Source organism: Sander lucioperca, chromosome 22, assembly GCF_008315115.2.
Source record: "Sander lucioperca isolate FBNREF2018 chromosome 22, SLUC_FBN_1.2, whole genome shotgun sequence".
Classification (NCBI taxonomy): Eukaryota; Metazoa; Chordata; class Actinopteri; order Perciformes; family Percidae; genus Sander; species Sander lucioperca.
Genome location: NC_050194.1, coordinates 9,577,058 through 9,599,339, shown reverse-complemented (window position 1 = coordinate 9,599,339; position 22,282 = coordinate 9,577,058). Strand labels below are relative to the sequence as shown.

Below are 22,282 nucleotides of genomic sequence, written 5' to 3'. Positions count from 1 at the left end.
AGACTGTGCATTATAGAAGGGTTGCATAATTTGGCACACTGCATGTCCAGTCTGGTAAGACCTTAATCAATTTGTGTTATGAGAAGCAATAAATACAATGCATTATTATTATGAGGATTATTATTTTTTAAATAAAATGTAAGCTAATTTAAAATGTAATAATTGCCATGGTGTTTCTTTTTTTAATTCCAAGCATCACTTTTAATTAGCAAGTTTGACTTATGGAAAAACTGTAATTTATTATTATTATTATTATTATTATTATTATTATTATAATTAGGGCAGCCAGCACTTACGTTGGGACGGTTTAAATCATATTACGGGAAGGTTTGGGACGATGGCGAAAAAAAGTTAAATCTGAGCCCTGGCAACAACAGACATTCTTGATTTCCCTCTGCACCCAAAGATCTAAGTACAAATAGTCTCCAAATTGGTGATTTCCGCCTTAGTTCCTCTCAAATAAACATAACTATGCAATTGTGTACGCACTGACATAACAACGTAACACACAGAGAGAGACACACACAGAGAAAGACACACACACACACACACACACACACACACACACACACACACAAAACACACTCTCTCAAATCTCCCAAAAGCTCCAAAAGGTGGTACTTGTCCGAGCTGGGAAAAAAGCTCAGTTTTTTTCACCTCCATCTTTGTGTCAAATGGCCAGAACTAACCCTATATATATATATATATATATATATATATATATATATATATATATATATATATATATATATATATATATATATATATATAGGGTTAGTTTTGGCCTTTTAATATTACCCACAAAATATGTCCAAGTTCTTGTAGAAGTATTGTATAGTAAGACTTTCTTTTATAATTGCTATCAACAGTTTAGGGGTGGTTGTCTGTTTTCTCAGTGTGTTTGTTTGTCTATACATTTCGGCATCCCTGGGAGAGAGAGAAACTTACCGTAGCGGCCTCAGGGTCCTCAGCAGTCTCAGCACTCTGAGCATGCCCAGAATCTTGGTACCGGAATTGGAGATGAGAGACACCAGGATGTCGATAACAGAGATCATCACTAACATCCCATCCAGAATGTTCCAGCTGCTCCTCAGATAGGCCTTGTTCCCAAAACACCAGCCCAGAGCTACAATCTGGACACAAATAGGACATAGAGGCATGGTGCATGAACATATAGCACAGTGTAGTTACTGTATGTCACTGACATAGTAAATAACACAAAGGGTAAACTGCTGCAGTACCAATATGGATGGACTCTATTTCAAGTGAAATAACAACTCAAAATAAGTGGCATAAAATGATACGTCAATGTTTTTGTCAGCGCATTCGCAGATTTGTTTGTTATCAAGCCATCTTTTGTTTGGTTTTAATTATGAGTCATTGCTTAATGTCCGATATGCACAGCTTATTAACTTTGTAGAGCGATTATTTACTTGGAACTTGGCAGCCGAGATCATAAAAGCTTTTCCAAACCTCTAGTTTTACTTCTAGTTCTATAGGTCCACTCATCATTTATTCTGCCCATAAAGCAATTTGCATTCCCGAAAATAATAGAGACTGGCTTGTTTTTTTGCTTGTAGCTGAAACTTATTAAATCAGGCCACGGCAGCTATTTTTGCTTAATGCATTCCTTAACACCTAATGTAACTGAAGAGATGAGAGAGCAAGAGAGACAGAGGGACATGGATAGAAGATAATTTACATTAGTTGATGCTAATCAATGCATAACAGTATGTACTGTGTATATGAATGGGTGTCATCAAAGAGGCTGATCAAACTTCACTATTTCAGAATAGGGCTGCAATGTAATCCTATAGGGCAAATGTTCACTGTTTGCTGTTTTTCACACTGACAGGCTCAGATTGTTATAATAAGTGTCTGACTACATTATGGTAAGATGGTGACATCTCGTTCTGAAATCTCGCGAGGTGACTTGCCGGAAGACAGAGGTGTGGAACAATGAATGAATATATAGTGTGGAATTTCCGTGTGTAACTTGAGTTGGGGAAAAGGAGTTCCGGGGGAGTTTGTTGTTTTTGAGTAAGGACAGTAGCTTTGTGTTGTCTAAAGGAAATGTCGGGATACACTTCGCACAGCTTTCACAGACGTTACCTTTAGATACGGACAGCGCTGAAGTTGAGACTAGTTATGCTACAGCTCAGTGTTACGGTAATGGCAGTGGTACTCAAGATCGGTCTTGGTCTTGGCTGGCAAGCTACGGAGCCACTCATTGGACTCAGCCTCTTCCACGGGTGAGTGTCAGCGCCATCTTAGTTTGCTAAGATGGCGGGGGGGGGGGGGGGGGGGGGGGCTGTGACGCAGGAGGTGTAGGACCAAAACGCGGCGATCACTACAAGTAATATCAGGAAAATATATTTAAAGTATCCAATGTAAAAGTACTGGTTCTGCAGAAAAAACGGCCCCTGTGATATACTATGATAACATTATTATTTATATTGATGTATCAATGCGAGTGGCATTTTACTGTTGTTGCTGGTTTAGGTGTAGTTAGTTTTAACTATACAGTAATGCAGTTGAGTTCAGTGGTTCCCAAACTAGGAGTTGGGTCCCCTTTAAAGGGACACAAGATACATCTTGGAAATTGTAAGCAGAAGAAAAGAATAAAAAAAACATCCTCTAATCTTGGCCTTTATGTTAAATATGGGTTAATTTTACAAGTTAGCACTACACTTAAAGAGATTAATTAAAAATTAAATGATACAACCAGACCTCTGTGTGTGCAGGCCCTACATTTGTGATCCCGGCAATCACATTGGGACCAAAAATAGAGACAGAGGCATTGAATGAGTGACACCAGTGAACTTTCCTCCCCTCTGCCTCCGCTTGCTCCTGCCCACGCCTGCACGGACCTCCATTCAAAGCTGGTCCATTTAAATACTGGTGAGACAATCCTCCGCTTAGCATTATGAAACAGCACACACTGCAGTGTGTGTGTGTGTGTGTGTGTGTGTGTGTGTGTGTGTGTGCGTATGCACTGTGTGTGCTCACTGTCTGAGTTTCAATCTCTCATTCGCTTCCTTCCCTTCCTCTCCCTTTCCTCCCTCTTAACTCTGTTGTCATTTGTATTTTTTGGGGCTTACAGTGCAAGTGGATATCAGGCAGACTCTATTTTCTCTGCAGCTTTTGTGTCTGAGCCGTTTTTTGGAGTCTGGTTGCGGGTTTCTCCATCTTATGCAAACCGTGTACATTGTGAAAGAACATATAGATGATACATATAGATGTTTCATTTTGTTTCTTTCAAAGCTGGAGACAGACGATGGCTTATGGTACCAAAGATTCTTGAGCTATCAAATATTTAGTGGCGTATGACCTGATGTCAACTCAGTAAGAACATAAGTCAGTGATGACTTCATGGAAAAATGCAAAGCACACATGTACCTTTAAAATGATAACAATTGGCAGGCACAGGCCATAGCATGCAAGCTAGGGTTAGAGCTGTTAGAGCTGTAATCGGGCCTTAAAAGTTCGGCCCGAAAAGGACCTAGCCCGACAGAATTCAGCCCGAGCCCGACAAGTACATTTTGATTGACAGCTTTTTAAAAGCCTGAACCCATTTACAGCCGACTGTACAAAAGGCCGTCTATCAGCAGTGATTATTTATTAATTTATTCATGACTAACGTAGGCTATAGGCCACTTAGAAGTTGGAACAAATAAATAAAATAAGTCCTCCAGAGGCCAGCCTCCGTTTCACCTCGTCAGCATCCATTTTTGCGCTAATCGAAACCTGACTGCTCATTTACCACGCAAGCCTGAGCCCGGCCCAAGCCCGTGTAAAATGATAGAAATTAACCCGTCGGGTCCCGTCAGGTCCTCTCGGGTTCAGGCAAAGATCTTCAGCTCTAATGCAAGCTACATGTACCATTAGTACATATAGCTAAGAAAAGTAATGTCTCTGTAATTCGTATGTATTCTACGTATTTATTACTGTATGCCCCAAATTGACTGCTGTTTAAGACCAAGAAGATCCGCGTAGGGAGAAATGGTTGGGTCCTAAAACACAGGGCTTTCTAGCGGGCGAGTGGAGTTAGTGTCCTGAAAGAACTTAAGGGGAAGACACAAGACTTTCACCCACGAAACGGATGTTCGTGTCCCAAGTGTAACCATAACTCTAACTAGTCGTTTTGGTGCCTAAACTTAACTATTGTCGCCGTATGACGGTCCCTTTGTGACGCCTAAACTTAACTGTAACGTTCACTGAAACGTCCGCAACTTCACGTTAACCGTTACCCGGCTCACAGTCACCTTTTATCGGCTCAACTTAACTGTAAAGACCCCTAAACCTAACTGTTTTGTAAGGGGTTGGGGGTCGGCACAATTTCGTAAGGTATCATACACATTGTTGTGCAAAAGTTATCGCACAATATCATACAAACCCATTCATGTGAATGCATATGTAGCATCCCATCACATAATGGCTAAAATGACCAAAAGCTTTCACAAAAGGTGGACTGGACTTTAGTAAGTAAACCAAGAGGACTCTCACAGACAGGTTATACAAATTAATGTGTAAGTGGAACTCACCTTTATAGTCATCTCAGCCACAAAGATCGCTGTGAAGATGTAGTTGGACAGTTTTAGGAAGATCCGCTCCTGCATTCAAGAAGGAAGAGAGACCTGGTTGAGTTGAGGCACATGCTAACAATTCTAAGGATTTGCAATTCACATTATTTTTTTCAATAAGCATGTTTTTCTACTGAGTTTGTTCTTTGTCTGCTTCGAAATGGTTCTGAATAATGTATGAAGGAGCTATTTTCCTCACACATTATCTGAAAACATCTTTGTACAAACATCCCTGTTGCAGTCACTAATTATAGCTGACGGGCAATTATAAAGTTTACTGCTTATTAGCACTGCAGGAAAATTTAAACAAGGCATCTAATCTTTGGGTCTAAAATCTTAAGTATCCTTTTACTGGTGAAAAAAGACCAGTGTAAGGAAATTTGTTAGAAGAATTCCCCAAATTGAATGAATTGCATTGGGAACAATTAGCATTATATCACCTGTGGAACACTTGGTGAAACGCTTCAGATGTGTTGAGAAACAAGATTTTTAGGCTGAAATTGTCAGTTTTCGAATTCTAAACAAGCCTGTCCTTTATTTTATTTTTTATCAGAGATAAACAGTCAATTCCGAAAACAAGCACCGTCATTTTGTGAGCATGCACGTGAGACAGTACCATCAGGATTGAGCTAGATCTCCATCTATATGAACATTACTGCAGTCCATGCTTCCCTGATGCTTAACGCAGCATAGCTCAATTGTGTGTGTGTGTGTGTGTGTGTGTGTGTGTGAAACACAGGGGGGAATGGGATCCTATTTACTGAGCTAAACAAGGACTGGGGAGAGAAAACAAGCAAGCTAGAAAGAATAAGACCCCTTTGCCGACTGCTTATTTACTCTACTTCCCCTCAGAATCCTAGCTGCCACTGACTGTCTATGTACTGGATGTGTGTGCGTGCGTGTGAGCGAGTGTAGGTGGCTGCCTTTCCCACGGCCTCCGACTACCATCACCCATGCTCCGAGGAACACAAAATCACTCACACACACACACACACACACACACACACAAAGATGGCAGTCCTGCAGCGTCTATGGGAATGTCAGGCATGACATCACTGGGAATACTGGCGTTGAGAGTTTATAAATTCCAGGCTTGACAGCAGCCATTTCGGTAAACGAGTTTTCATACTTTCATTCATTAGGAACTAACAGGCATGGGCAAGAGAAGGTGCAGTGTAGGAGGAGGGAGAGAGAGATAGAGGGGAAAATTCATGTTGTATGCCTTAATGAGACATGAATTCACCAGGTCAACAGTTTGCCTCAATGCACTATGTCAGGCCAATCACATTCTGGCAAAAGGCTGGAGATTTAGCTGTGTATAATTATGCAGCTGTAGCCTACACGCTGCTAACTTTAGCTGTGGCAGGTTACAAATATACCTTGCTAGCCAAATATTTGCATGTATACTAAATAGCTGTTTCCTAGCAAGCTTGCAATAATGAAACAACACAAACTTGAAGTTACCCTTTGCATGAATGCTTATATTTGGTCAAACGAATTGGAAAATTGCAAAAATTGAATAAACTGTGTTATCTGAGAACTTAGCTCCCCACTTCCCATTCATTTCTATGGGAGTAGCCGTGCAATGCATTCTGGTAGCGTTGCAGGGACTTTGGACAAGCGGGGCGTCGAGTCGCCCTCTCCTCATTTGCATGAAGTTGAATCCAACGGACTTTATGCAAATAAGGAGCAGCTGGCTCGGCTCCTCTCAAAGCTGACGAAAATCTTTTAAACTGACCTTGGGTTGATCTGAAATGCCGACAGATTCAGCAACTGCATGGCCTATTTCTCACTTAAAATGTTTTCAGAAACACGTTTCGGGGAACTATTTACGTGAAATATGAGATCGTATTCCGAACAAGCGGCCATTATGATCAGTTTTGAAATTTGGGAGCAGCCAGCCCCACGTGACGCGTTTGTCCAATCAGCTGCAGCTATCGCAGTTGTAGGAGGGCAGAGACTTTCTTTGCTTGTCAGTGGTCAGTGGAGACAAACTGGTAGAGAGCCCACTAGCGTGCAATTCTGGGAAGAGGGGCGATCCCATTTGTGAAAACAACGCGTATATGGGTATGTAGCCTACTATAAGTCAACAGTGAAAACACACCGGGCGTGTAAGCGTTGTGTATAGCCGAATAGCGCAGCTATTTTAATTTTGGCACCCATGTTACCCAATCGGTCTGTTCATGTAGTGATCGTTTCAGCGTCACAGTAACAGCCTCCATTTAAAGAAACAAACCAAGGCTCAAAAGGGATTGGAGGATGCAACATATAAAAAAAGGATGCCAGACACAAGGTTAACAATTAACCAACAAGCTTTATTAAATAATGCAAACATATTCCCAAAAGTAGCAAACAAAGAGAAACAAAAGGGACTGATGACCCCGGTCAAAAAGAACAAAGGATGGGAAGACGCTGGACCAACCTCGCAATGGGCAGTCGCTCCCTGCGTCTCGCCCTAAATTACCTAAAAAGGTTAAACTAATCCTAGAACAATCAAAAGAGAGACAAATAACTGAACTACAGGTAATCTCCAGCCCAAACTAATACAATAAACTGCACTGATTACGCTCAGGTGTGCAACAGGCAGAGGGAGGAGGGCAGAACGAGGGACAGGGCTATACACAACGCTTACACGCCAGGTGCGTTTTCACTGTTAAAGTGAACATATACCTTGCTAGCTAAAAAAATTAAATGTAAATGACTGTAGTGTAAGCTTGCTAGCCTGCAAACATGAGGCACAGTATTAACTATGTTAAGGCTACGAAAATTTTAAATGAAATATATTATTTAATTTTTTAAAAGACCAAATTAAAAATTGTCTCTAATGAGCTGTTAACTTTAGCTCTGGAGAAGTACAAAAAGGCAGTATATTAGCTTGCTAGCTGAAATACTTCATGTCATTAAGCTGTTGCCATTTTAGCTAGCCTACAAAATGAAGCAAGGTGTCTACTTTAGTTTACTTTTTTCCATAGGTGTACTTCTATTTTGGGCCACTGAAATGAACTAAATGATCAAATTAAAACAATGTTTAAGAAACAGAATTTGCTCTCTAGCAGGCTAAATATGGTTTGTTAGCTTAAATACAGCATGCAAGCTGTTGTTAGCCGTTTTAGCTAACTAAAGTTACCCATCAAAATTAAGCACAGAATCAACTTAGGTTTACTGCACTTTTTCCATATGTAACGTTAAAGGTGCCATAGGTGGGATTGTGAAGATCCAGGACTTAGCCAAAAAATGTGAATATTGACAACTTCTCAGTCCCTCCCCCCTTTCCACTTAAGCCCAAAACGGTCTCCTAAGTCCCTCCCCCAACAAGGGAGAATGAATGCGTGTGCATGAGCAGTGATTGACACGCAGTTAGACACACCTGGCCCTGATTGGTGCATCTGAACAGGGAGCTGTGGATTTTTGCATATCGCACTACAGCCTGTAGGTGGTGCCAGATTTTTTTTTTTACATGACCTGCTTCATGTAGTTCTACTCGAACATAGGGTCAGTTTCAGTAAATATGACAGAAAGTTAGTTTTATAAGGCTTACCTGCTGCACCTTTAACGGTATTCTTAAAATTTGGCAAACTGGAATGAATAAAAAGATAAATAAAAAGAAGACTAAGATTAAACAAAACAGACGTTGACAATAATCCACAGCTCCCTCAAAAGGAGTACAGTTAACACCTCTTGTCTCCCTCTCATTCCTCATGTTGAATGGTGGCGGTGCTGTTCCCAGTTCAACGCCTGTTTCCGGTGTGCCTGACCACAACTCACAACCACAAGCCATCAGCCTGAGCAGCTCCTTCTTGCTCGGCCTGGTTTGAAGTAACGTTAGTTACTAGTAAAAACAGTACCTAATTCTTAACACTTCCAGTAGGTAATCTACTGCACACCAGCAGCCCCATGCTGGAGAAAGGTAGGCTACAGTCTCTCTAAGTTTTAGGGAGCTCAACATTCTGTAATTCATTTAGTAAACATTCAATAATTTAGTAAATCACTGTGCAGCAATGCAATATTACATAACAATCTTGCTTAATGCAGCACTCAGTTATGCAATTACAAACATCTCCAGTATTCCTGAGCAGCAGGAAAGAAAAGTCAACCTACTCATCCTGGAAAGCTTTCATCACGGTTCCAGTGTGTAACACTGACGCCATCTCTCTATCTTAATGCTGTCTGGAGCTGATGACGTGGCTGCAGCAAACTTAAGATTGATTGTGTTTTATACAATTGATGCCGATATAATTCCATTTAGAACTCTAGACAGTGATGTATTGTCCCCTAGCTCAATTAGAAATAATAAATCATAATAGGTGGTATAATCATCGTAAATCATTTCCACTGAGCAACAGTAACAGTATCCAGGCAACCTCCGGCACCAAACCAAAACAGCAATGGACTGCAAGCCAAATCCAAAGTGTGTGACATAACTTCCAGGACAATAAACTAATTACTCAGCCTGCATTCCATACTAAAATGTTGTGACTAAGACACTTTATCTCTATAACTAAATTGACGAAATGACTACATGTCTAGTTAAAGAATATAATGTGTCTTTTCTATCAGGCTGGTAAAATGGGTGATGTAAAGCAGACTTCAAAAGAGAAGCAGCGGACTGATAAATTAAACATGTCCGGTTGTTACACACAGCCAAAACAGAATCAGCGAGTGGAAATCAATTCACAATCGGCTTCATTAATTCAAAACAACCCACACAGGTAAACAAATACGTAGCATTGTACAATGACCAACCCGGGCAAATGAGATTAAAACTGTAATGATTGCTCATTCTCTTGTTTCGGGCTGTGTGCTGCATCATACATTTCCATCTCATTTCACCAATGACCTCAGGGCGCAGACCAGACACGTTGGCCACAGCAGGAAGCTGACAAATATTTGAAGAACATGCGAAAATACTACTTTCTGACATGTGTGTGTGTGTGTGTGTGTGTGTGTGTGTGTGTGTGTGTGTGTGTGTGTGCCAGAGGAGTGAGGCAAAAAAATCATCCCATCTAGATATGATATGTGTGTGTGATCTCTCTGCCCTGATTAGATTGGGCTGCCTGTGGGGCGGCCTCCATTTGTTGAACATCTCCTTTCCTGGACATTAGCCACGTACACCAGCCGACAGATAATTGAAATCAATTACAATGGAACTGTCTCCTCCGTGTTTCTGTCGCAGAAAAAGCCGAACGGAGCGTTCCAGCGAGACCGAACTGCAATTAGGCCCATCCACGGAACACCTCGCTCAGTGAAAAAAAAAAAAAAAAAATCAAACAGTGATAATTATTGTGTTTATGCATGGAGTGGCTGAGCTGTGTTCTGCTGCTATAGCTGGAAGTCGGAAAGGACACAGAGTTAGTGTGTGTGTGTGCGTGCGTTGCTGCAAGGCATTCAGCCAGCCCTCCTCTATTTGAAGAGCTGGTGCATTAGCTAAGGAGGGGATGGTGTTGATGATGCAGTGCAGTAGATACAGGGGTATAGCACACATTACCCACAGCTACTGGCTCACAGTCAAACAGGAGTGGTTCCCTGCTTACAAAGTGTCCCACAGCTTTTATCTACGGAGAGCAAACTACAGTAGTAATTCTGTTTTGGGCGAAGGCGTGTTTGTTTGAACAGTCATCAAGGTTGGACTTGCTGACAGGTACTTTTTTTTGTTTGTTTTTTCCATTTCTGTTTGGACTTTTTGGAGCTGCCAGCAAGTTTCGCTAAGATTGATTCAACATAGATGTTTCAGAAAAGGCTGTGTCTATATATATATGCTTCTTTGCCTGACTACCCGTCATTCAGCCTGTCTTTCCTTTTTCTCCACTTCTTTCTATGGTTGTCATTGAAGACTGTGAAGGCAACACACTTGAGTTGGATCTTTTCACAGACTCTAACTTTACAGAACAAATAGTTACATAGTGTGTAGTGAATAGCAAGTTGGTACTCTTAAACATGTTTTGAGACTTACAACGGTGGTAATGTGAGGCCTCTCCATGGCGATAGTGATGCAGTTGAGGAAGATGATGACCAACACAATATGGTCAAACATCCCGTGGTTGATGATCTTACTGCACAGGATCCGGAACCTGACAAAACATACACAGACATTTGAAACTTCAGTGACATTGAAAATTGACTTGACATAGTAATATGCAGTACACAAACAAGCGAGTGCACATCAGGTGTGTTTTTTGGTATGATAAAAGGGAAAGATTCCTCTAATTACTGGGAGAGGAGGAGTAGTAGATATACTTTTAAGAACATTTAACTTGAACTAATATAACTGTAGAAAAACCGTATCTGACACAAATTATTAACTAAAACAGATTTGTATTTGTCTTAAAACATGTCTAGAGGAAGTAAATGTAGCAATACTGCATCATGAGAAAACCTATATAATGTAAGTGCTGCATTGGCAGTGGCACGTAAAAGTAATCAAGTGTTATTAGTAAAATGATCTTAAAGTACTCGTAATGTTGAATGATGCCCCCTGTGTGTATGTATGTATTATTATTGAATTATTATCACTAAGCATCAATGTGTAAGTAGCAGTACTGTCTGTAGCAGTCTGTAGCTGGTTGAGGTACAGCTAGTTTCACCTATTTTTGTCTGTTGATTAAGTCATTCTATTTATCAGTCATTACTTCCTGTTTTGTTTTGTGTTCTCACCTCTCGTCTCGTTTCAGATACTTCATTTCCTGCCCCTGTCTTTCCCGCCTGTGTGATTTCCTACCCCGCCCTGATTAGTTTCACGTGTTTCTCGTTATCCCTTCCTCCCCAGTGTATTTAGGCTATGTTCAGACTGCAGGCAAAAGTGGCCCAAATCTGACTTTTTTGGGGTCAAGTGACGAGGTCAGACTTCTTCAGAAGTAGTGTGAACACTCAAATCTTGCCCAGATCTGATTTTTTCAAATCAGATTTAGACCACTTCCATATGTCCTACAGACCTCTGTAGTGAATTTGCAGCCATAAACCCGCAAAAGCTTTCTCTTCATTCATCATTAATGTTACAGCTGCCATTACACAAACATTTTGAAATAAAAGTGAAAATGCTTACTTCCTCCATAACCTCCCTAACTTTAGTGCAACAGCGTCTGATGTCATTGTTATTGTTCTTTTGCGCATGCGGGTCAGTTCGAAACCGCAAACAGTTCACACTGGAATCTGCTATAGACCACATTTTAAAAGGTAATGTGAACAGTCAAACAAAAAATCGGATCTGAGCAAAAAATCTGACTTAAGCATTAAAACTTCCGGTGTGAACGTAGCCTTAGTCTGTGTTCCATGTTCTCTGTGCTAGTTTGTCTCATGCCTACATACACTAGAAGACATTGAACAGACTTTGAAAAGACTGAAGTCTGACACCATTTCACAGCTTATGTAAAAGAATGCCATAATATGTAAAGATAAGATATGATATGATAAAGACTGGCCATCTTGCAAGGTCACACAAACTAGATTAGTTTGGAAAAATGTAACCAAGCTAGCTAGCTACCGCTGGCGTTAGCTGGTAACTTAAGGGAAAGTTTGCTGTTCTGCCATACATGCAGATGAATGGCAGCAGTACCCGAAGGTCCACGTTTATCCGCCGGTAAAACTCCCGTTGGATTACGCCCTTCAGAAGGGTTGAAAATACAAATCGGCAACATTCCCTCTTCAGCATTTAGCTTAGCGCTGCACCATAGCAACCATAAACAACACTGGCTCTAGCCGTTTGCTGCTTCCTGTTTGGTGCTGGAGGGAGCGCACCCATTGGTTTGTTGACAATGTTGACATGATTTAACTTCACCTCTAAGACTTAAAACGTACGATAACATCAAACAGGTTTAATTTTGTCAGAACGCCAAGACAGGAAAAAGACTGCTGCACCAGTGTCACAATTTTACACTGGACAAAAATATAAACTCCTTTGTTATTGCTCCCATTTTCACAAGTTGAAATAAAAGATCTAAGACATTTTCTGTGCACACAAAAAGCTTATTTCCCTCAAATTGTGTTCACAAATGTGTCCAAATCCATGTCAGTAAGCATTTCTCCTTTGACAAGATACTCCATCCACCTGACAGGTGTGGGATATGAAGATGCTGATTGAAGAGCATTATTATTACACAGGTGTGCCTTGGGCTAGTCACTCTCAAATGTGCAGTTTTATCTTGTAAAATGACATTTATTGACAGTGCGACACATCTTCACATAGAGTTGACCAGGTCGTTGATTGTGGCCTGTATGTTTGCCTACTCCTCAATGGCTGTGCAAAGTTGCTGGATCTTGGCAGGAATTGGAAAACGCTGTTTAATCAGCATCTTGATGAATGTGAATCTTAACATACGTATCTTTAAAATATATAGTATGTAAAACTTAATCTGCAATGTAGCCTAACTAGCCTACTTAAATCTGTTGATACAGAACGGAATTACTGGAATTGTTGGCTCTTTGTATATTATAGAGTGTGGTCTAGACCTACTCTATCTGTAAAGTGTCTTGAGATAACTCTTGTTATGATTTGATACTATAAATGAAATTGAATTGAATTGAATATATACAAACACTATTTCCCTGTGAATTGTACTGTAGTGAGTACAAATACAAAGTAGCATGAAATGGAAAATTGTCAATTGTCCATATAATTGTGGGTATTTAATTTGGTTATCAGGCTTACTAGGATCTAGATTTTGTCTTTGTCTTTATTGCATGTGGGTCCAATTGAATAGGAAAGTTTGACCAACTGGTGGCCATTTTGAAACATGTTTGCCACGGCCACCAGGGTAAGAGTTTGTAATGGCCCAATATCCAGTTTTATTCCCAATGTATCTATCAACACATCTGCCAATTTTGGGTGCTTTTATCACAAAATTGTTACAATCTAACAATTGTAACAATTTGTTGAGCTATGCCACCCTACTACTATCAAGATTGCTGCTCAGTCCAGTTATATTCTATAAAACATGTTATAAATAATATATATTATACAAATAAGAACAGGGGTGTCAAACACACAGCCCTAGGGCCAGAACCGGCCTGCCAAAGGGTCCAATCCGGCCTGTTGGATGACTTTACAAAGTGTGAAAACTGCAAAGAGAAGTCCAGTTTTTTTAGTAAAATGGAATTCCTATTCCTATTTGTCAACTGGGGGTTGCGCAATCCTAATTAGAGTAGCAGGCTCTATGCTGGATATGCAAGTATAGATTCCACGTGCTTACAAACAGCCAATGTGACAGACACAACACTGTCAAGCCAATTCTACTGTTCATGCAGGAGCCACCGGTGGAAAAAGTGGAGAAAAGTGAACAGCTGACAGCACCTTTCAGTTACATTCGGCTCCACTATGAGACTCATCACGGCAATGGTTTTACTGGTCCGGCCCATTTAAGGTCAAAATGTACTGTATGAAATTAATTTCAGTGTGAACTGACAGAGTTGTATCGTATCGTATGTGGCCCATGAACTAAAATGAGTCCGATACACTTGCTGCAGAAGGACATTTACTGAAACTATGTCCACACTTAAAGAGTAATGAAAGATTCTCATTCACTTTAAGGGAGCTTGTCTCACATACAGTGACTCTGTAATGAACCGCTGTAGAATAAGGAGTCATTAATTACTTTCATTACCCGACTTGAGAAGGTTCCCGCTTTTAGCCCACGACAACAGACAGAAAGAAAGAGGGAATGCTTGTTATAGGCTGTATGGCAGTGGAAGGGATTAAACTCTACATCAAATCCGCTTTGATGGCTCATATCGGTGTACAGCCGGGGACAATAACGTGAGGCTCAGATCTGGATTTTAGGCGTTATTTGGAAATTCAGACACCATTGTGTCAATACGTGCTGTGTGCATGTGTCATCCGACCATGGTGATCATTATTCATACAGTATATGGTCCGGATGAGCTAATTCCTCTTTGATATCTTCATGTCAGAGCCTTGATGCTAAAAAATTCATGTGTTATCCTGGAGCGGGAGGGAGGGAGGACACATGGAAAACACACGCCTCTGATGCCAGTTCCTCCTCCAGGGTTTGAAGGCTGGCTGAGAACTTTAATGTCAAGTTCAAATGGCCCTCAAGACTTACAAACACACACACACACACACCCACACACACACACACACACACACACACACACACACACACACCAAAAACCACGGCAAAGAACTGCCACCACACGCTCCAGCAAGTGCAAAAATACCCCTTTCTGTCAGACCCTAGGATTTGAAAAAATCACTGACATCTTGATGCATGTTTGTTTATATGAAAAAAAAATTCTGTTTGCTTTTTTGTTTTCCCCTCTGACGACCTTTTTCAGTTTTCTGGCATCAATGCCTTAACTGCTTCTAAATGACAGTTTTCACTTAAATATTGATGACAGTTTTATACTCTTGAAATGTCACAAAGTGTCTCCTGTACTAATTCTCTAATTTAAAGCTACAAATTGTACATTTTGACACTCTTTTCCAATACATTTACTGATTTTAACATAGCCAACCAACTTCATGCTCCTCATCTACATTTTTTTTTTTTTTTTTAATTCTTCTTAGAGCCTTCGAACGTTTCTGAACTGCACTTCCCAGAACCCACCTGTCACCTTAACAGTGTAGGCACTAGTGTGAAATGTCCGCTTGGATCTTGTGCTGAACAAGTTTGAGTTTGTGTCGGTGCTCAGGCGGTGGCATGACCTTTTTTGTGTAGAATGGCTAGAAAACATAAGAGCCGCTCATAACCAGTTCTTCTTCTGTGGATTCCAAACCAAACCAGAGACATAAACCGCATCACTTCCTGTGTGCTGGATGATTGCTTTCCAAGAAAAGAGCTGACAGATGGCGAGAACATTTAAAGTTGTTTTTTTTTTCCCCGCTATAGGCTGAATCGCTTTTGTGTTACATCATTCGGGACCGGAATGTATAGCAACAGAAAGTTTGGACATAAAAACTCCACAGATCATTATTTTCACTATTTACTGTAACTGTGAAAACCTCCTCCCTGCTGTTTGTTTGTTCTATTCTTATCTGTATCTTATAATGTGCTGCTCAGACAAGCCCCTTCCCCCACAGGGTTCAGTGTGGTTCCACATAATCTGATCATGTAGTGTGTAATGAGGGACCACATGTACAACCCTCCGTGGGTCCTGCACATCCCCCGGTCCCCATGTTGATAGACCAAAAGTCTATATCCACGACGTTCCACTTCCGGGATTGCTCTGATTCCTTCTGCTTTCTTTGTGTTGGAATTTTAAACTCTGGTTAACTGCTCCTCAGATCGCTGCAGGGTAAATCCAGACAGCTAGCTAGACTATCTTTCCAATCTGAGTTTTTTGTTGCATGAATAAAACAACTTTTGAACGGTACACATGTTCCACCAAAACAAGTTCCTTCCAGAGGCTATTTTTCTCCCATCCCGGAATGCTGTGTGGACTAGCCAGACCTTCATCCACGTTGCTGTGGAGGAAGGTCTGGCAATGCAAGACTAACAGACCACTGTTCTTACACAGCCCAGTCTCGCGGCAAACACATCTGATCGCAGTGACTGCATCACAGTATGTCTTCATAGCCGGCCCACTCCTCCGATTATTTAAAACTCCCCTGCAGTAATCATCAGTGGCTGCCAGAGAACAACAGAGAGCACAAAGGCAGGTTGAGGTGAACTCAGGTCTATGTGAAAGCCGCTGGACTCCGGCCTCCCGCTACGCGGCTGTCTCTTGATGTGATTGTGAGCACAGGCGGGCGTCCGCGGCCGTTCAAGGCACAGAATGGGCGCCACGCAGAGCCTGTGTCCTCGGCGTCACTCTCAGCGACGGCCAAACCTTGCAGCCAGCTGCGATTGAAAGCCAGCTAGAAGCCCGGTTTTGAGCCAAGATCCTTCAGTTTTTTTTAATAATCTGACAAAAACAGACTACAGGGAGCTTTTCTCATTAACCTTTTCCAGATCCTGCAATACCGCCAACAGCGAGAAGAACCATCCAGAACTTCTGAAAGAGCTCAAATTTGAACTGTATGTCAACAGAACAATTATTCATATTGGTATTTTTTGTTGGCAGCCTCCCAATAATTTTACTTTTAGATTTGAACTGAAACATTTTGTGAAATATAAAGTAAATTATTTAACTGCTTTTTTGATTTTTTTTTTGTAGGAACAGCATCTTTGCTTCAACACTCATGTTTGTTATGGTAGCAGTTGATCGTATAAACACGGATACGTAGTCATTTGCCCTCTTTTTTTAAAAAGGTGCACACATCCTTAGCTATCAACAGTTAGCGTTTTAAGCCATCTGTCACGTTTCAAAATTCAACATTTGTGGGGGACCCAATCTGTCGTTAAGTTTATATTCCAGCTCGTAAAATAGGCTAATTAGCTTCACCTCGGGGAAAAAGTAGTAGCTAGTTAGCCTAGTTTGCTAACTTTAGCACTGATTCTCACTAGATGTAGTCTCGTATTGCCAGACCTGTCTCCACAGCGCTGGAGTACGGTCTAGCTACTGTACACCACCTATCTATTCTGGAATAGGGTAAAAAAACGCTCTGGCTTGTTTGTATTTCTTTAAACCAATCACAACCGTCCTGGGCGGACATAGCAAGATGGAAAGGAAGTGCCGGACGTCAGGCTTTATCCCAGCACTGTAGTATATCCATTGAGCAAGACTACACTAAATGTTACTTTTCTTTCATGTTATTTTAACACCTGGCCAATGACTATTGGCTATCTATTTAAGCAGTCTTTAGTCTGGCTAAAGAAGGAGGGTCTGGCTAGTCCACACAGCATTCCGGGATGGGAGAAAAACGTGCTCTGGTTTATTGGCATTTCTTTAAACCAATCACAATCGTCATGGGCGGCGCTATGCACCGGACATAGCCCCGTTGTCACTGCAAAATAGCCTCGGGAAGGAACTTGTTTTGGTGGAACGTGTACATTCAAAAGTTGTTTTAGTCGTGCAACAAAAAACCTCAGATTGGACAGACAGCTGTCTGGATTAACCCTGCAGAGATCTGAGGAGCAGTTAACCATAGTCCTCATAAATCCACCGGAGTTTAAAATTCCAAGTAAGCGGAAGGTAACGGGCATCCGGCCGAAAAGAAGGACATCCGGCAGAATTTCCGGCGGCAACGGAGCAATCCTGGAAGTGGAATGTCGTGTATATAGACTAATCAGTCTTTAATACTTTCTTTGGTGCTGCCAACTGTCTGACAATGGAGAATATTTTATACTGTATCTGAGAGCCATTCAAATTTCAGACATCTACACATTTGGAATGGATATTACAGTATATCACCCTGGTGATAAATTCCTATTGGGTGGGTGGGGGGGAATTGTTGTTTGATTTTTAATTAGCAGGTTGCTTTGCTGTGGTGGCAGGCTGGGGGCGGCGTTTTGCCTGGTGTTGCTTTGACAGCCACATCCTCCAAATGGGCAGCAGAGGCCCACAGATCAAAGCCCCCAGAAGGGGAGGAGGAGTGAAGGAAGAGGGGGCGAGGGAGGGTGGGAAGCGATGGATTCAGCACGTGGCTGAGATAACACGCAGCACTCAGTCGCAGAAACTCCCTTCCTCCCTCTGCTCCTTACTCACCCCTGACATGGCAGAAATGCGCAGATAAAAGAGACTTCTAAAGTGTGATTGTGGGATGGAAAAGGAGTTGATATAGGAAGAGAAAGAAAAGAATGCATTGCGGCAAAAAACACTTTGTCATTACAGTCAGCATTACGGGATGTCAGTCAAAATGAAATGTGAAGAATCCTCTTTTTGTCAAAAAGATGGCTCAGTCTTTTTCCTGTACACTTATAAAGCTACAATTTAAAAAGGGCTGTGAACTAATTTTTTATATTTCATTTCATTTTAAAATGCACAACCTCATTTCTGCTAACTGCCCCAGGAGGATGCAGTTTACATCTTTTCATTTTGGAAACAACAAATGTTCCAAGTGCTGTGTACCCACAACTACCATAAATAAAAAAAAATAAAAAAGAACCGGTAAAACTGAGAACAGAGCAGGAAGGTAGAGTTCTGTAGGTGTGCGGGAGGTGTGAATACCTCGACTCTGGAGGGAAGAGGTAGAGTGACCAGGTGTCTCTCTGTCGACACCACTCTGGCTGTTTCTTCTCCAGCCAGCGGAACAGTCTGGCAAAACGACCCTAGAGGGAGCATGAAGTGCAGGAGACAGTGCAGAATTAAAACGTTACGTATGAAACGTCTTGCTCCAGTCTAGGTTGTACAGCTGAGCCAAAGCCAGTGGATTAACGAATGAAGCGGGTTTGTTTTGGATCATACTAGCTTGCTTGTCATGCCCCCCGTCATGTACTCTGCTTCTGACTAGGCTAGTAGTCCTTACCTAGCTACTGCGCATGTACGACTCCCAACAAAGATGGAACAGAAGTGAGATGCCTCACAGCTCAACACACAGGGTGAAAAGAGGAGCTGCAGCAATTTGCACTATGACAAAAATATGGTGTTTTCTGAAAATTAAACCATGTAAACCTATTCTGGTACAACCTCTAAATACAATTATGAACCTGAAAATGAGCATAATATGAGGTCTTTAACTAATGTGGGAAAATATATTTTTTTTGTCTGACCCCTCATATTTATCTCTCTCTATAAAGATAAAGATCTCTTACTATTACACACAAAAAGTATATGTACCTATTCCTATACATGTTTGTCACTTTCACTTTCTCCTAATTCCCCAAACTTTAACTCTCAGCTCTAGAGCTGTAACCAACACCAGAATCGTACAAGAACTGGGCCTGTAATAATTATTACATCATTGTCTAATCGCAGATGTTTACGTAATTGCGGTTTCTTTGTTTAACCGCAATTAATTGCTAACATTAGCTAAGGTCCTAAGAGTTATTACTGTTGATGGTAATTGTTGATTTTGTTAAGATGTGCCAAATTGTAATTGTATAAGTAATTATTGGTCGGACTGTTAAAGCTATGCTTTGTTTAAGTTGTTGGCACTTATGTCCCTATACATGTTCATAGCAACAAAAATGACAATGGGGGATACAGTTAGAAAAACATGTAAATACAGAAAGAGTGATGACTATTTTGCCACATAGTTTTGCCAATAGTGATGACTATTTATTGTACTCCTAATTTAATTGTAGTCTAATTTTTTTTTCTTAATTAATCTGTTTTTTGTTAATGACCAATGCTTTGTTCTTTATTGATTAGAATAAATGGTATATTGTCAATTTTATGTTCATTTTACAAAGAAAATACAATGATTTATGATAATAAAGAGGCGTGGTTCACTTCATAGGCATTGTACACTGTACCTGTTATTACATTATCTGGGTCACATAACAGTGATATATAACAAAAGATGTCTCCTGGAATTCATTCAAAACTTTAATTTCTTTGAAAAAGTAATACCTAAATTCATATTTTTTTAATTTGACTGAAAAAGACAATTCTATTGTTAATTGCAAATTTTACAAACAGCAACATTTTGGAATTGTTACAGCTCTAACAAGAACGAGCAAACATGCACATACACACACATGTGCACAGACTTACCAGGTTGGCGTCCTCCTCTCCATTTTCGTCTTCAGTGTTGTCCTCCAGAGAGACGTGTGTGGGGCCCAGGGCTGACGGAGAGCCCTTCCCATTGCAGTCGCTGTGCTCTGGGGGCCGTAACTGGCCCAGTGAGGGGGGTCTGGAGCTGTGCATACTGGCTGAGCGGTACAGGTATGGCACCTACACAGGGACAGGAGGCAGTTACACTTACATTTACACTTACTATAGTCTCATTCAGTGGTGTGTATGTAACTAAGTATGTTCACTCAAGTACTGTACTTAAGTACAAGTTTGAGGTACTTGTACTTGAGTCTTTTCTTTTCATGCCACTTTCTACTTCTACTCCACTACATTTCAAAAAGAAATATTGTCTTTTTTACTCCACTACATTCATCTGACAGCTTTAGTTAATTGTTACTTTACAAATTGAGATTTTTGCACACAAAACACACTCAGTTGTGTGACAGTTTTGATCGTTTCCAGTTTCTAAAATGTGAGGATTTTTCTACATTACTACTTTGAGAACATTTTCCTGATGATACTTACTTATTTTTACTTAAGTAACATTTTCAATGCAGGACTTTTACTTGTAACGGAGTATTTCAGAGTGTGGTATTTTTACTTAACGAAAGGATCTGAATACTTCTTCCACCACTGGTCTTATAATCTTATATGAGCTTTGTGTGGCACGTTTACATTTTGTGCTATAGATTTGCTAACCTCTGTATCATGCACAAAGGTTTGGTACTGACCGCTATAGTCTATTGTTACAATGAGAGTGTAATCCTCCTCCCGGTGTGCTTGTCTTTTTCTTTGGCTTTGTAAACGCTACAAGCATGATGTGTTGGGCTGAATTAAACTTCAAGAATGCCATAAAAATGTGACAATATACTGTAGTTTTAAGATGTACACTAAAAGTTACTACTGTCAAGTGAGCAGGACTTACACTTTGTGGAGATTGTGATATCAACATAGTTTCAGAGCCCAATTGTGCTCCAAGTCAAATATCAAAAAGTACTCTCGAGCAGAGAGCTTTAACAGAGGGTCTGGGACCCCTAGGGGGTCCTCAGAGTTGCTGCAGGGGGGGCCGCCAAATTATTGTTGATGGTTTATAATTAAAAAAAAATATATACATTAACATGAATCCAACATATTATTAATAAAGATAATTATTTTTTTAATTTACACAACATTGATGATAGGCCCACTGGCCTACTGCTAAGGTAGCCATCTACAGACACAGTTAAGCTTAAGTATTTACTGTGCCACATTTTAACATTCACACATGATGTATAAATGTATGAATATGCCAAAAACATTTTTTATTTTAAACAGTTAATATTGTATGCACCATAAAAGGTATGTGTAAAGGCTTTAGGCCGCCCTACACGTTATTGTAGGCCCAGTTTAATAGTTTAAACTCAATTTTACACAATATACATATGAAGGGGTACGATTGGACATCGACAACCGGTTCCAACTTGGAATCAAAACGATGCCCAACCCTAGTAAGGGGTCCCTGCTCCGTCTTTTTTTCAGCTAAGGGGTCATTGGCCTAAAAAAACGTTGAAGACCCCTGCTCTCAAGATCAATCAAAATCAGAAACAGCATCTACCTGCAGCAGAGCATCAGGGGGCAAATCCATGGAGCTCCGAGTCTCCACCGACTCCATCCTCCGGTGTCTGGGACCTCTCTGTGACTGGGACATGGAGTCCGTCCTGACCAAAGAGGCGTCATCTTCCTCCATCAGCCCGCCTTCTCCTTCTCCTCCACCTTCCTCGTCCTCTGAGCTGGAGCCCCCCTCCCCGGAGAGGAGAGACCGCCGCTCCCCGGACTGCCGCTTCTGGCGTTTGAGTGACGGGGCGCGACCAAGGCTGTTCCAGCTGGACCGGCGGCTGGTCCAGCCGCTGCCAGAGCTCCATGGGGCGTGGGGGGAGGAGCTCGGAGCACTGGTCTGCAGCAGGAAGATGGCCAGGAAGGAAAGAGACAAAGGGGACAGAGTGACAAAAAAACAGAACAGAGAAAGGAGAATTACAAGAGGGACAGCTTGTAAAAGTGTTGATCTTGTATCTTAGAACTCTGGCGATGGTTTTTCATGCAAATAAGCTGAATTGGGTTGACTCGGCTTGGCGGGAGCTGAATTGAATAGAGATTTATGCTGACAGGCAGACAGGAGCAGATGTAGAGATCTGGGCTTGTTTTCGCAGGTCTTT

General features: G+C 41.2%; 1 protein-coding gene across 12 annotated transcripts in view; it reads right to left on the bottom strand.

Moving 5' to 3' along the window:
- Positions 1–22,282, bottom strand: part of cacna1g (calcium channel, voltage-dependent, T type, alpha 1G subunit) — a 231,939-nt gene that overhangs the window by 77,226 nt on the left and 132,431 nt on the right. For all 12 annotated transcript variants that reach the window (XM_031312182.2, XM_031312188.2, XM_031312189.2 and 9 more), the window contains 6 exons: positions 21,685–22,023; positions 20,070–20,249; positions 18,582–18,682; positions 10,534–10,651; positions 4,545–4,613; positions 949–1,133 (listed from right to left, as the gene is read on the bottom strand). In XM_031312182.2, coding sequence (XP_031168042.1) covers positions 949–1,133; positions 4,545–4,613; positions 10,534–10,651; positions 18,582–18,682; positions 20,070–20,249; positions 21,685–22,023 — 992 coding nt within the window. The remainder of the gene's footprint in view (positions 1–948; positions 1,134–4,544; positions 4,614–10,533; positions 10,652–18,581; positions 18,683–20,069; positions 20,250–21,684; positions 22,024–22,282) is intronic.